Below are 15824 nucleotides of genomic sequence, written 5' to 3' on the forward strand. Positions count from 1 at the left end.
TTTCTGAAAGTGGAGAAGAACTTCATCTAAACTTTCACATGGCGTTTCTTGAAGTTCTCTGTCTAAGAAGTTCAAATATTTTGTAAAGACATAGAACTTTCCTTTGTCTACACGAACAAACAAAACAGGGTCTTTCATATCGTTCAAAAGTGTGTAAAGTCCTTTACATGAAATAAAGTCTATATTATTTTTCTTCAAACATCTTTCAAGAAGTTTTGACATTTTTACTTAGCAAATAAATTTTAATGAAATGTTGTGGTCGTCAAATATTTTTATGACGTCTGGGAAACTATACTTTAAGTTCAACGTTTCACCTCCTTTCATAACGTATATCTTGTCAATGACATTATATGAAACACCACAGCAACTAATGTCGGGTTCTATTTCTTTGATGTTTATATCGTCTGCCTCTGTCAAAAGTTTCAATAGTTCTTTCAAAACTTCATGAGGTGCAATGACATATGAGTTCACTTTTACAGGGTTGTGTTCGACCAAGTTTAACATTATACTTAAAGCTTGACAAATCTTCTCCTGAGTTTGAAGTTTGTCTTTCAGTTGTTGGTAGTCGTTTCGAATATCTGCAACAGAACTTAAGTCTCTGCTAACTTCAGGATATGTTGGTTGTTCTTTTACAGGAACAATTGTTATACCATCTTCGTCTTCGTATGGTTTCCCCACTTCAACATCTCTGTCTTTGACATTGACAACAACACTTTGACTGTTTGTTTGAGTTGGTGAATTTAACTTCACATCTGCCACCGCCATTAAACCTTTTGAAACACTCACGCTTCTATTTTTCGGAAATGACATTTTACTTAGAATAAAAAGATGGACGTATTCGAGTATCTCTTCGAATTGAAGCAGAACAAAGTTTACACACACAAACAATACAAATACATTGACAGAATAGTTCTTTATACAAACAATGGTAAATGTTATAGAATAGCAGTCTTTGCTGAACCAAAATATTTTCATAAAGCAAAGAAAGTTGGTATAACTGAAATGGTGAAAGTTCTTGAAGCAGACAAAAATATAACTTCAAAACTTACAGATATTTCTAAAGGTAAGTTTATCTTACAATATTATGTCAAAACTGGCGTACTGTCAATATTTGACGGAGAGAAGTCAGTTCAAGAACAACTTACTGACCTGCTGCCAAAATCTGCTCGATGGAAGCTGTCGTTATGCCAATCTGAGGAGCCCCAGCAGGTTTCATCGAACGAATCTTCAAAAGAGCATCTTCCGTGAAAAGTGCTATTGGTTTTGTAAACTTCTTTGCTCTCAGTTCATCTGGACCGTCTCTGTCACCAGTATATTGTATTTGTACAGTACCAACAGTTGAAATACCACCCATAAAGTCTTCTGAGTCAGCAAATGGAATGCCAAGCCAAAAGTTTGAACGGTCTCCATTTGTATATTGAGTTTTTTGACCTCCTGTATGAGTCCATACTTTCACATATGGCATAATAGAACTTTGCATTTCAGGGTTAATGGTTGTTGTGAAGTTGTTGTTAAAGTTCATAGCATCTAATGTCAAGTTGTATGACCTCATATCCTCAACTGTAGAATATTCTTCTCTTGGATAATATTTGCCATCTATGTTTATATGATATTTAATACCGGGGTTGTAGAAACAAGAATAGTCATTTATAGTTCGTCTGAACAGTACAAACATAGTATCTGCATGTTTCATTGCAGTTGTTAAAGCAATATCTGTTCTTGCACCTGGGTCAGCACTTTGGTTTCCAACTTCACCTGCAAAGTCTTTGACAGATATTTGGTGTATAGGGAACATAAGTGGAACTGCAATATATTTGGCAGCTAAAGCATTTGAAATATCTGGGTCCAACATATAGACTGCAAGTCTGCTTTCTATTCTCTTGCATTCAAATTTTTCGCATGTGAACTTAACTGGGTCCCAAGCAGTTCCAGCAGCATTGAAATAATAGTTTACTTCATTGTTGAAGTTTGAGAAAGTCTAAGTCAACTTTGTCTTTGCAAAAGTCACAGAACTTGGACCAGTTCCAGCTACAGTAATGCTGAATGGGTCTTGTGTTGGTGCAATGACTAAGTTATTTTTGCTTGGAGTAAGTTCGATAGAAATTTTTCCTGCCCAGTTTGGCAAGTATCTTAAAAACCTGAAGATGAGGAAAGATGACAAAGGAACTCTAAGTTTCAGTTTTACTTTAGTGGCAGCAGTTCCATCTGAACCAGAAAGGTTAACATAAACTCCTGGAACGTTAGGGTCAAGTCTTCTTATTTTCTCAATATTTGCATACTGGTCTGTTTGTTCTCTAGCTTGTGGTTGTACTGAGTTTCTCAAAGCGAACCATTCATAGTTTGCCCATGTTACTGTTTGAACTAAGTCAGAGTTAGAATATATCTTATATCCCATGAAAACTTCTGGAGCATATTGGTATCCGACATAGAAAATTCCATTGCAACCTTTCTTGTCAGACAACTTGGCAGAAGGTTTTATTTCAATGGTTTGTTCCACGTATAAGAATGAGTTGTCAATAGAAATAATATGAAACCTGTCGCAAGCAATATCTACTGTTGTTGAAGAACCTTCTCCAAACTCACCTACGTTTCCATAAGAAACAGCAGTTGTATATTCGTAAGTTCCAGGAACTATTTCTGACCTTCTAATGGCATTGTCGCATTCGTTATACCATTCGGAAACATTTCCGTTCATGGCATCCAAAACTGTTGGCGTTATATTCTGAGCGGCGTACATTTCATATGGGTAAAAATATAGAATAGTTGGATTTATATATCATAATAGAACCCACTCGGACCAAGCTTTTACTTGTTCTACTCTTCTTCTTTGGTGTCGCTTTTGGTAACTTGCCCTCTGCTTCAAGTTGTTGCATCTTTGCCTCATGTTCACCTAGTATGTTGTAAATTTCCCATGTCCTTTTTGCCTTTGGGCTCTGGTCGCCCAACTCAGGTAACCTATATCCTAGAAAGATTTTGTCATAGTTTGTATTTGAGTCTTCGCGTATTTTTGCATGACTCTTTCCTGAGTTTCCGGTTCAAGCTCTTCAAACAGAGCTTGTCCATATGGAATAAGCTCGTTTCCAAATATATGTTTTTGTAGCCATTCTGGTTTTCTTTCCATGTTACCAATAATATCTTTTGTGAATGGGAAAGCTTTTACCCAATGTTTCAGTCTTGCGTCATTTATTTCTGTAGTTGGTTTTATTTTGTCAAGGAACATGTTTTTCAATACTAACATTTCATTTGGTACTGTCCATTTGAGTTTTCTTAAATATTCATCCCTTCTCGGTTCATTGTCTGCAAAGTAAGTTTTTATGACATTTTGTAAACTTTCGTTTGCAAGGTCATGTACAATAGGTTCTCTTCCTTCTCTCTCCCTAACTTTCTTTCTAAACTCTTCACCAAATATACCATCTCTATGGTTCTGTGTAGTTCTTTGAGATAAATGTTCTAGAACGTCAGGTGTTATATTTCCATCAGCCATGTTCATTTCATACTGGTCCAAAATATCTGCATCTTTCATATCTTTCAATGGCATTAAAGCCGCGCTGAAAATACCAGCTATATCTGGTTCACCATTCACTTCCATTGCGTCTACAACTTCTTGGAATTGTGGTTGTAAGTTTATGAACCACCTATCCGGATTAGCTTTATGACCCCATCTCATTGTAGTTCCATCGTCTGCAGAAACAAAAGTAGGTTTGTTTCCATATTGGCTAGGTTCTGAATGAACTTTAAACAATGTTTCATTTCTATATGTTTTGTTGAAATTTAACCTTTTATTTTCACCGAGTTCATCCAAAGATTGAACGTTATATGCTCGTAAGTAAAAAGGATTGTTGTATTTGCGTACTTTCTTTCAGTACTTCCATTCTATGCTGGATATTTTCATCTGATGTTGGAGTCTTTTGTATGTCGGCGAACATTTTTCGATATTCTTCTACTATGTCAGCGAATTTTTCTTAGACTCTTGGAAAGATTCCATATTCCCCGCATACACTTGTTGAGGGTCAAGATTTTTCGGCTGTTCCAAATCTTCATCTAGTTCTGTGAAGTTAGTTTCCAAAGGAGGGACTTGTTTCGTTTCCTTCAGGCTCTTCTAGCTGTTGTTGCTGAACTATTTCTTCCATGTCTGGTTGTATCTGAACTTCTTCCTGTGGAGTTTCTTGTACCTCATCTGCTGGCATTTCATATATTCCGAGACCGTTTTTAACAAGTTCCCTATCTAAGTCATCCGGACTCATAAACCTTTCTTCTTTCGTTCCGTCTCTATTTTTTACGCGTTTCATGAAGAGAGTTGAATTATCGTTTAGCTCTGACACCAAATATCTTGGAGTAAATTCAGTCATGTCATTTGGATGATATGCTATTAAATCATATCCCTTAGCGAGCTTGTATTTTCCAGGTTTGAAATTATATCCCATTTGGTGCTGAACCATAAAGCTAAATAGGTTCGGGTCAGTATTTCCTTCCTTGAACTTTCTAATAGCTTCTTTATATCTGTCACTAAAGTCAAGAGTATCTGGGTAACCATAATTTCCTTAAGCATTTTAAGAATTCTTGGTTTCCTTGTTCTCTACTTCTTTTTATTCCTTGCTCTGTTTGTGGTTGTTGCTGTGCAGTGTTTTTGAACTGTTGGTTCTGTCTGGGCATACTTGGAAGATCGGCAAACAGAAATAAAACATTGCAATGAAATAAATAATTTTTATCTCGAAATTTGAATTAAAATGTGGAATTCTGGGAACGGGAAAGGTTATTTACTTGAGGAACAGGTAAAGGTGGTGGAGGTGGAAGTTGGTGGCAACCAGTCCATTTTATATTCCTTCCCTAGCTAAATTGTCCGTTTAATTTCATGGTCGCCCGGAAAGTCTTTGAATCGGACAGGTCGAGTTACAACCATTTCTTGGTCTCAAACTCATATATAAAACCTGTTTGTCTGTATATTCATCGACCTATGGCACCGAGACACAGAACATTTGACCAAACGACAAAAAGTGTCATTTGGATGGTCACGCAGACCAATCGCAATTCGAAAGCACTTCGAAAAGCCTTACGTCTCAAGGGAGAGGGTGTCTGGATGCCAGGCAGAGGGTCATGAACATCTGACGAGCAGTACATCCATGCCTGGGAGGACAAATAAGGTCCTTGGATTGGCAATTCTAACCAACTCCTCTGGGACGTACCTCCTACGCAACGGGATGAACGAAAGAGCCCAATTCCAAAAGGTAGGAACTAAATTTTGCCAAATTACCCTTATTAACATACTTATCCAAATAAAGCACCTAAAATTACTTGGTTCCCCTAAAATAAGAAATTTTTTTTACTCTTAGAACCACTCCGAGGTCTCCTTACGGTTGTTGAGCTTGTCACGTCATGTGTCTGACCTTCGTCTTCTGCCTGGATTGGAACCCATGATTGCGACAAGCTGCCCATGGAGATTGAACCGCGATCCGGGTTAAGGTTCTTGTCCCAGTGTTTGAGGACTGGGGTAAGAACCTTGCCTTTTTGTCCCTTGTTGCGATTTGTATGGGTAGGGTTGGGAAAATTTCGTAAACCGTCCATCGGCAACCTAAAGGGTTGCCCATGTAGCGGCTTCAAGGAAGCTCTTCGGTGTTTCTTCTTCCTCTTCTCCTCTTCTTCTCGACAATTCCTTCTTCAATTGGTACTCCCACGAAGTACGGGTGTTGCATGTTCTGTCCTTTTCCGAGTACCTTCAGATTGGCGTCTATCTCTTCGAAGAAACGGTAAAATGAGTCTGGCAAGGTCTCGGTTGTTTCTCTCTCGTAATTGCGCAAGGTTTCCCCCGTGAAATCGTTCAGGCATTTCTCATAATGGAAGCTTGGTTTCATGAGGACATCGGCTTTTGGAGATTGGTCATCTCTGTCATTAAGACTATCTTTGGAGAGTCTTATGTTTTGTTCGATGAGCTTTCAATGGCAATTTGAATTTGAATGGGCGCTTGTCCCTGGCAACGCTTGAAAGGACCATCTGCCATTGGGTGTTCGCTTCGGTGCTTGTTCTACATCGAAAAATGAAGTGGTTTGAAAGAATGAAACGGTTTTACTTCAAAAAAGCTGTGTTATTACAGTTATGTCATAATCAACAATTAAATAATATCTCTTGTTCCTTTTACTTCTGGAAGTTGTTGTCTCCTTCCGATAAAAGTTTGGAAAATGAGAACCAAAAAACGTTTTTTGAGATTGCGGAAGAGTTTCAGGCAAAACGTTTCATATTCCGGATATGTTGGGAGCATTCGAAACATCTGAGCTGACTTCGGACAAAAAAAAATTGGACAATGTCAAAACAAATCAATCCTTTGGTCGGACTGCTTGAAAAGGTAAGTCCTTAACATGTAAGTAGCTCTGTGTAAAAGTCTTCTCATTTTCTGATAACTTTTTGGAGTATAGCATCGTAGTTTAGAAAGTTTTAATTTTAATTGTCTTTATTCCACTCTGACCATCCTAAACGGTAACTATCGCATGAGGTCAAGAGTAGCTTTGTAGCTTTAAGTGGACCTTATCTGTTCCTTGACTCCTGCAATTTTGGTTGCAATTGTGGTTGAGCTCCTTCAATGTTCGCGTTATGTTCGTTCTCAACGCCCTTCACATGGCTTGCGAAACTCTCATCGGTCCATTTCGAGATTGGTGTGGGACTAATTTAACTTGCTTCATTCAAAAAATGCAAAAATTTGTTACTCAAAACGTTAAGGTTGACTGAACCGGTTGGAATGTCGCCTATCAACAGGTTATGTAGAACGGCTACCCGAGAAGTGAAGGAGAAGACTGAATTGCCAATTTCATATGGGTATGGGGTTCCTCCTTGTTTGGTATTTATCAAGGACGTTTGTTTAGGAAACTTAAGCATGAGAGTTTTCTCCTTTGGCGTCCTTTATGTCGTGAAAGGAGTTTTTTCTGGTATTTGAATTGGAAATTCCAAGTCGAAGTCTCGAATTCAAGGCAGCCCTTTTCCAGAAATATGCGGTGAACCTTGACCTTGGGCTCATTACCCTGCGCCAGTACTGCTTAACAACTTCATTTATCTCTTATAAGGTAAATTGCCTCGTCAAATCCTTCTGGTATTGCCGAGTCCTTCCATCCGACAGGAAAATATTTCCCGACAAACTTGGAAAACTTCCGACAAAGGGAAAAAATTTTTCCCCGACAACAGGAAGAATCTTCCAGTTGTCCGTCCGTAAACCATTCAAAAATTTTCGAAAATTGAGAACTTTTGGTCCGCTCAGAAAAAAGTTTTTCCTTCCGACAGAAAAAGTTTTCCTTCCGACAGAAAAGTTTTTTCTTCCGAACCAGAAAAGTTTTTTCTTCCGACAGATAAAATATTTTCCATCCACAGGACACAACGAATGTTCCGACGTCCCACCAACCGACCCATTCCCAAACCAAGAGGAACCTAAACAGCCACCAGCCCTGCACCTCAGTCCAGCAAGTACCGTCCGAATTTACTACCATTTCCACTCAAGGTTACTACCCACGCACAGAGGCTTCCCGAACTAACCCTCCTCAGCCTATGCCTTACTTCCCAACCCTGGATGTTTATGGCAAACCCTGCCCCACAAATTCCAATCTCAATCCAAGAGAGACCAAGGTTCGAAGAAGTCTGAACCGTTTTAACAGCAAAGAGAATGTCTACCTACCCCATGGAAGAAGACAGGCACTCACTCTCTTCGTCAAATGACGATTTCGACTCGTACCACAAGAATCGTCGCGACCGTGAAAAGACTACTCAAGGCAGTCTGAGAGACTCTTCACCCTACAATCCATTTACAGTTGGAGCTCTCAAGAACATGCGCAATTAAAGAAGTCATCACAACCAGCTGAGACCGCAAAACAGACGACCTCGCAAGAGCCGTCCGCTCGTCAAAAACAAAGACTGAGATAGTGCCGACTTCATACTTGCAGCTTGCCCTTACAAGTAAAATAAACAATAGAAATTAAAAACTTTTTACTCTTTCCTTTTCTAGAGTTGTTTAGAGCTGGTTTCTCTTGTAGAAACCTTTTTCGTAACTCTCCATGGTCATGTAAATTTGCGATTGGTTACGCAATTCAGGTTCGTTTGTTTTTGAACCTTACGTAATGTAACGCTTTCCATCCTCCTCAGGAAGTAAAGCTGCTAACATCTGACCAATTTTCTCGGTGACTTTCGGAGCTCATGAAAAATTGTCACTTTTAAACGGTAAGTTTTAGTCTTAATTACCTTTGTTTACCTTTTATTGTCAAGCGTAGTATTGGAGTGCAATTTCTCTTCTCTGTGCGGAAGTTCTCGCTTTCCGGTGTACCTGGAGAACTCAAGAGTGTCAAGAAGAATACTGCATGCTGCTCTTCGTGAGTCGTCGTATTTTGGAAGTGTTTGGGCCACCTTCGAAGTCTTTCGGAACAATGATAAAAATACACTTTTTCTATTAAATCCGTTTTGGCATTTCTCAATGAAGTGAGTATAGTTTCTGGCCGAACATTGGAAAGAGAAAAGTACCTTGTCTGGCAAAAGACAACAAATAGCTGCCTTAGTTGTCAATTCGGCATTGTACTCGTAATTGAATTCATTGTACTTTCTCTTCACGTACATAAAGACTCAAGCAAAATGGTATTTGCTTTAAGAAAGCTACCAATCTTACTTAAGACTAAACCACTCTAGAATTTTTAAAGCTTGACCTTTTTTAACAATTTGAATTTGTTGCTGAATTCAGTAAAAATAATGTTTAGGATGAAAGTGGTGAGAATCTACCTCATTTCTACCCTCATTTCTACCCTCTTGAATTTCATGAATTTTCCCGAAATAAAAAAATAAAGTTATTTTTATTTTTCTTTATTTTTATCCGGAATATAAAGACAGATATGTCAACAACAAGAACACAACATACAGTTATAGTCCATGAAAGCTGATGAAAATTGAAGAATACGAGTACATACAGTTGTAACAACACAATTGCGTCTAATTCGTTCGTCCAAAGACGATATGTACCAAAATGCAGTATTTGACTGCATGTTTTTGCTCCAGATACTAAACACGCAAGGACGACTGGTCAGAAACCAAAGCACACAAGATTTTTGAGTGAAATTTCCTCCTAGACCGAGAATTCTCAGGCCTTGCATAAACACATGAAAAATCGTAAAAATTTTGCCCAAGAAATTAATGATGGATATGTGATGTTACATTAGAACTATCTTGTGAAATGCCGTAGCAAATGTGGCTCAACCATCGTTTCTTGGTAATATTTACAGACTTCTTTGACGAACTTCACAGACAAGACGTAAGAGAATGGAAGAAACTTCAAAATGCAAAAAGATGAAGTCATTGAAAGCAAAAAGACAAAAAAGCATTCAGAAAAGAATACCACGTTCGGTAACCAAAAGGAAAGGAAAAAGAACTATAAATATGAATTTTATACTGAAGAGATGGAAAATGAGGAAGTATAAATGAATGTTATGTTGCATTTAAGTCAGAAGAAACAACGAAAAGCTTTTTACGAACCTTTGCTAAGATTTTACAAATCTGACAGAAATTGGTTCCTAATCCGCGAAAACTTACCGATTTCAATGACCCCTAATGAGATGTGAATACAAATAGTTCAAGATACGTTACCTCAAACCACACTATGATCAGATTAAAAGGTTGTACAAATTCTTACCATTCAAAGAAGATTTGCCATTTGTTAAAGAAGAAATAACAGAGTATTTTGACAACTCAAACAAGTATAGTAAATGACTCCTTTATTTTTACGCTGACTTTTACAATTTTGAACTTTGTTTGCGTAGATATGAATCTCTGAAAGAAGTAGAGGGTCTTGATGACTTTGTACTTCCTCCCAGTAGTTCAACTCTGTCAAACTTACCTGCCATGGACTCTTTCATACAGTTCAATGAAATCGTCTTCGAGCAATCCCGGGAAAAGTATAAATGTCAGTAAGTATTCTTTTAACAATCCTACTTAAACTCTTGCTGTCCTGTAACCAAATGACCAACTGAAGATGTTTAAAGGTGTCCTGAGCTTTCTTAAGGAATTTCGAACACCATAGAGGCGAAATCATCTAATGATAAGAAGACATCTATGAGGGTAGAGTCTTTCCAATCGTAAGATTGCAATTCTTCGAATGTATTCTATCTCTTTCTGTTTGGTTTCTGAAGTGTTTCTTTCTAATATCTCTGCATTTCTCATTTGGGATTATAGAGATTTATATACTCATTTATAGATTGTATTCAAAACTCTTCTTTGTACTTCTTTATCCCAATCTAACAACTAGTATGCCTTTATACATACTAACTTAACTTCTTATAATATCTTTGAACGAATTGACGGTTTGGGGTCAAATTGACCAAATGAAGTCGAACAAAATAACAACTAACTCATAGAATGGTCTTCTCATCTAGTTCTGTGTTGTGCAGCCATTTTAAAGAATAAGTGAAAGTCTTAACCCGACCCAGGTGGTGGCGATTAGACCTGTATAATTCTGAGCAATAAAGACTTGTCATGTATAGGTTTTATCTGCAGCATTTTCTACTTCCTTCTTGTTCTTGTTTAAAAACATTCTAAATTTTTGTCAATGCAAGCAAACTTTTTTTCTAAACATATTTTAGAAAAATTAAAATTTTTATCTTTATTGAAAAATGTCTAGCCGATTTCGCTATCTATATTCGAGACAACTTGTTGACAGCAAAACATCTGTCGAACCATAAAATCTTACATAGTGTAAACAAGAAGGTGAATTTGTTCTAAAGTTCTGTTTCTGGAATATGAAGAACCATAAACATAGCAAAGAGCAGTCTTATAAGTTGTCAATGACAGACTTGTTGACAGAGATGACGCCCGATGGAAAGATATCAAATTCTGAACTGCAAGAAGAACACATGCGCTGTTCTTGAAAGGAAATAAGGAAACAAGAATAGAAGAGCTATTAAAGGGACAAGACTTTTACAAATATATTCGGAGAAATTTGACATAACTCCACCAGAGAGGGAGAAGAAGAGAGAAGAGAAAGAAAGAGTAGAAGAAGAGAGAAAGAACAGAGCTCGAGAAACCTAAGTCCAGAGAAAAGAAATTTTGACAATGTAAAAATAGAAATTTGTTATTTTTAAGAACATTTCTGGGTCAAATGTCAAGTTCTCTGGAAAAACACTGCTTTAGACCTACAAAATCTTTTTACCCATTTACCTTGAATTCAAACTATCTTAGATCATTAAGATTCAGTATCTGTCTGCTTTCTTGGTTCATAAGGTATAAATTTGTAATGACCTTGCCTTCTTTAAGGTTGAGAAACTTCTGTCAAAATTTTCTTTGACTGCCTAACAAACCTTCTATGTCTAGGGGGAGTCTTAAATTTCGCTATCCATTTTTAGGTCACAATAGCAAAACTTAACTGGTTCGATGTTCCAAAAAAACTTGCTGAATGATAGACTTTTCAAAATGAAGAAGTAAACATTCAAAATATAAGCGATGGGTCTAGTTCTTCTTTGTACTCTGACATGATACTTGTTTGACTGAGATGATATTTTGCCATCTTTTCTATCGGATAAAAAATATATTTTTAACTTCATAGAAAAATTTTTCTTTGTAATATACACTATTCTGAACGTCAAAAGGATTTTGACACATTTGCCAAGATGTTCGTTTAGACAGCTGTGCATATAAACCATAATATCTGACATATTGTTTATACGAACGTACAATGACCTTTATCTAAACACTCAAAGTTAGTCTCATCTATAACAGTTCATATAACTCCTGTGTTGCTTCTAACATGTTTGTCTCTCTTCGGTATGATGGAATTTTGTCTTGGGAATTGAACTTTGGAAATATGCTAATGTCAGAATATGAGAACAAAGTGGTTTAAAAAGTCAGATTGGTCAAAGTTTCTGTATAGTCCGTCAAAATATATCTGTATCTGCATATGAGAATCCTGACGTTCTTGACAACTACATATCTTCCTGTCAGAACTTTTCTAACTTCATCGGAAACAGCATTGTTTGAAACCAATAAGAATTGACATTTTTCACAAACTCTTTGCGTTTTATACTTTCTTCTTCAACAACTCCAAACTTTGTCTGTTATAAGATCTCTTCAAAGCAGTCTGAGTTAAAACTTTGTTGTATCTATACTTTTGAAGTTCATTTGCAAAACTATAAGTTTCATTAATTCTCTATGAAGAGTTAAATTTACCGCAAGATGTTTTCCTAAAAGTTTGTCATATTCAGGGTTCGATAGCCCTCAACGAGTTTTGCAACAAAATATCTTGTAAAGAAAGCTGTTTCTAACATGTCCTTGGTTTTCTCCAATTATAAATGGAGAAGCAGTTTATAAGCACTGTGATTGTTGTAAGATGTTTTGCAAACCAACATAAGATATCCTCATAGACTCTATTCGTTCCATTGCATATAAATTTCTTTGACATGGTCTAACCAAAGCTTCTAATAATATTTCTTTCCATTCTACTTTGTCAGTATTTAATATCCAGTGAAAGATAGAAATAGAAAGTTTGGAGAAGTGTATAAAACTTTATACCTCGAAACTTGAGAAAATCTTCTAACTTTGACAAATAAGATACTCCCAAGCATCTAACACTTCAATGCCACTTGTACAACTTTTATTTCTTTAAGTTCTGTCCTACATTCTTGTTCAGAAAACTATTGTTGCTCTTGGTTTGTTAAAGCAACATCCCATTCTTCATGACATAACATTCTGGGGCAGAGTCAACATAAATGAACTAAACGTTTCAAATTCTCGAACTGTTTGTTAAGTCTCGAAATGAGACACATATTTCCTGACGCTTGGAAAGTCATAAAAATCTTGAAACATCTATTTGTTAGGGTGAAAGAAATAAAAAAATATTACTTGCTTGTTTATTTGCATTTGTTGCATTTGTTGTTCTTGACTATTTGGTTGTTGAAGTTGTTCTTGTGAAATACAATACTTTCACCAGTTTGCATCTTCAATTCCGAACTTTCTGCCGGGTGCATTGACAAATACAGTAGACATAAAGATAGTTTTTAGCAGGAACACAAGTTTGCGTCAACTAATGTCAACTTAACTTGCCAAAGTGCTTTGAGTTCACTAAGGTTGAAAATTCTGCCAATTCGAAATGAACAATAGCCAAACCACAGCAGAGAAAGTATTGTTTATACGCATAAGTATCTTTTGGTCATAGTAGTTTCTGTCGAACATTCGAATACACTTTGAACCTGTAAGTTTGAAACAATATATAAAAGAGTGTGCTTAAGGTCAATGGAATAGACATTCCTTGTAATGACACCTTTTTCCTGTTATAGGAAACTGTTGGTAGTAAAAACCAAGAAAATAAGTTTTTGTATTATAGCTCATATCTTTTATAGTAAACTCAGTCGGCCATCCAAAATAATGAAACCTGCTCTAGTTGCAGCACATGTTTACACCGTACTTAAGTATTAAATAAGTCAACAAAACCTGTTGGTGGTATATCTGAGTAAGTATCTCCAAAGGAGTATTTTTAACCATTCACAACAATAAAGTCTTCTGGTGTCAAAAAGAGCAAAACAGGCTTTAGTCGTCATTGTGTTTAAAGTTAGTTTACAATATCGTCCTTGAACTTTGTAAGTTTGTTTGTTATAGAATTATATGACTCAGGGTTTTTAGTCGTAATAGTATAAACCATTATATCTTCTGCCATTTATATATATTTAAAAGTTTTTCTGAAAGTGGAGAAGAACTTCATCTAAACTTCACATGGGTTTCTTGAAGTTCTCTGTCTAAGAAGTTCAATATTTTGTAAGACATAGAACTTTCCTTGTCTACACGAACAAACAAAACAGGGTCTTTCATATCGTTCAAGTGTGTAAAAGTCATTGAAATAAATCTATATATTTTTCTCAAACATCTTAATGAGTTGACATTTTTACTAGCAAATAAATTTTTAATGAAATGTTTGGCGTCAAATATTTTTATACGTCTGGGAAACTATACTTTAAGTTCAACGTTTCACCTCCTTTCATAAAGTATATCTTGTTCAATGACATATATGAAACACCACAGCAACTAAGTTGTCGGTTTCTATTTCTTTGATGTTATTATCGTCTGCCTCTGTCAAAAGTTTAATAGTTCTTTCAAGACTTCATGAGGTGCAATGACATATGAGTTCACTTTTCAAGGGTTGGTGTTCGCACCTTAAGTTCTATATTATATGCCTAAAGCTTGACAAATCTATCTCTCTGAGTTTGAAGTTTGTTTTCAGTTGTTATGGTAGTCGTTTCGAATACGACTGCAACAGAACTTAAGTCTCTGCTAACTTCAGGATATGTTGTTGTTCTTTTACAGGAACAATTGTTATACCATCTTCGTCTTCGTATGGTTTCCCACCAACTCACCATCTCCTGTCTTTGACATTGACAACACCACTTTGACTGTTTTGTTTGAGTTGGTGAATTTAACTTCACATCTGCCACCGCCATTAAAACCTTTTGAAACACTCACGCTTCTATTTTTCGGAAATGACATTTTACTTAGAATAAAAAGATGGACGTATTCGAGTATCTCTTCGAATTGAAGCAAGAAAACAAAGTTTACCATCACACAAACAATACAAATCACAGTTGACAGAATAGTTCTTTATACAAACAATGGTAAAATGTTATATGAATAGCAGTCTTTGCTGAACCAAAATATTTTCTATAAAGCAAGAAAGTTGGTATAACCGAAATGGTGAAAGTTCTTTGAAGCAGACAAAAATATAACTTCAAAAACTTACAGATATTTCTAGAAGGTAAGTTTATCTACATAATATTAATGTCAAAACTGGGTATACTGTCAATATTTGACGGGAGAGGAAGTCCAGTTCAAGAACAACTTACTGACGCTGCTGCCAAAAATCTGCTCGATGGAAGCTGTCGTTATGCCAATCTGAGGAGCCCAGCAGGTTTCATCGAACAGAATCTTCAAAAGAGCTATCTTCCGTGAAAAGTGCTATGGTTTTGTAAACTTCTTTGCTCTCAGTTCATTAGGGAGCCTTCTGCTTCACCGAGTATATTGTATTTGTACTGCAGTACCAACAGTTGAAAATACCACCCATAAAGTCTTCTGAGGTCAGCAAATGGAATGCCAAGCCAAAAGTTTGAACGGTCTCCATTTGTGATTATTGAGTTTTTTTGACCTCCTGTATGAGTCCATACTTTCACATGATGGCATAATAAGAACTTGCATTTTCAGGGTTAATGGTTGTTGTGAAGTTGTTGTTAAAGTTCATAGCATCTAATGTCAAGTTGTATGACCTCATATCCTCAACTGTAAATATTCTTCTCTGGATAAATTATTTGCCATCTATGTTTATATGATATTTAATACCGGGGTTGTAAGAAACAAGAATAGTCATTTATAGTTCGTCTGAACAGTAACAACAAATAGTATCTGCATGTTTCATTGCAGTTGTTAAAGCAATATCTGTTCTTGGCACCTGGGTCAGCACTTTGGTTTCCAACTTCACCTGCAAAGTCTTTGACAGATATTTGGTGTATAGGGAACATAAGTGGAACTGCAATATATTTGGGCAGCTAAAGCATTTGAAATATCTGGCTCCAACATATAGGACTGCAAAGTCTGCTTTCTATTCTTCTTGCATTCAACTTTTTCGCATGAACTTAACTGGTCCCAACAGTTCCAGCACAGCATTGAAATAATAGTTTACTTCATTGTTGAAGTTTGAGAAACCAAAGTCTAAGTCAACCTTTTCTTTGCAAAAAGGTCACAGAACTTGGCTCCACCAGTTCTAGCTACATAAAGCTGAATGGTTTGTGTTGGTGCAATGACTAAGTTATTTTTGCTTGGAGTAAGTTCATAGAAATTTTTCCTGC

At 36.4% G+C, this 15824-nt stretch overlaps 1 protein-coding gene and 1 pseudogene across 2 annotated transcripts, besides 1 other annotated feature; one reads left to right on the plus strand and one right to left on the minus strand.

Annotated features, from left to right (window-relative positions):
- Positions 1–15824: part of a mobile genetic element that runs on past both edges of the window.
- Positions 829–1248, plus strand: TVAGG3_0072880 (uncharacterized protein; the record flags this gene model as incomplete). The annotated part of the gene is made up of 1 exon (XM_051221788.1): positions 829–1248. The coding sequence occupies one exon, from the start codon at positions 829–831 to the stop codon at positions 1246–1248; it is 420 nt and encodes a 139-aa protein (XP_051106774.1).
- TVAGG3_0072890 lies at positions 2806–3667 on the minus strand (annotated as a pseudogene). The gene has a single exon. A coding segment is annotated over exon 1 (862 nt).

This window comes from Trichomonas vaginalis, chromosome IV (assembly GCF_026262505.1).
Source record: "Trichomonas vaginalis G3 chromosome IV, whole genome shotgun sequence".
In the NCBI taxonomy this organism is placed as follows: Eukaryota; Parabasalia; order Trichomonadida; family Trichomonadidae; genus Trichomonas; species Trichomonas vaginalis.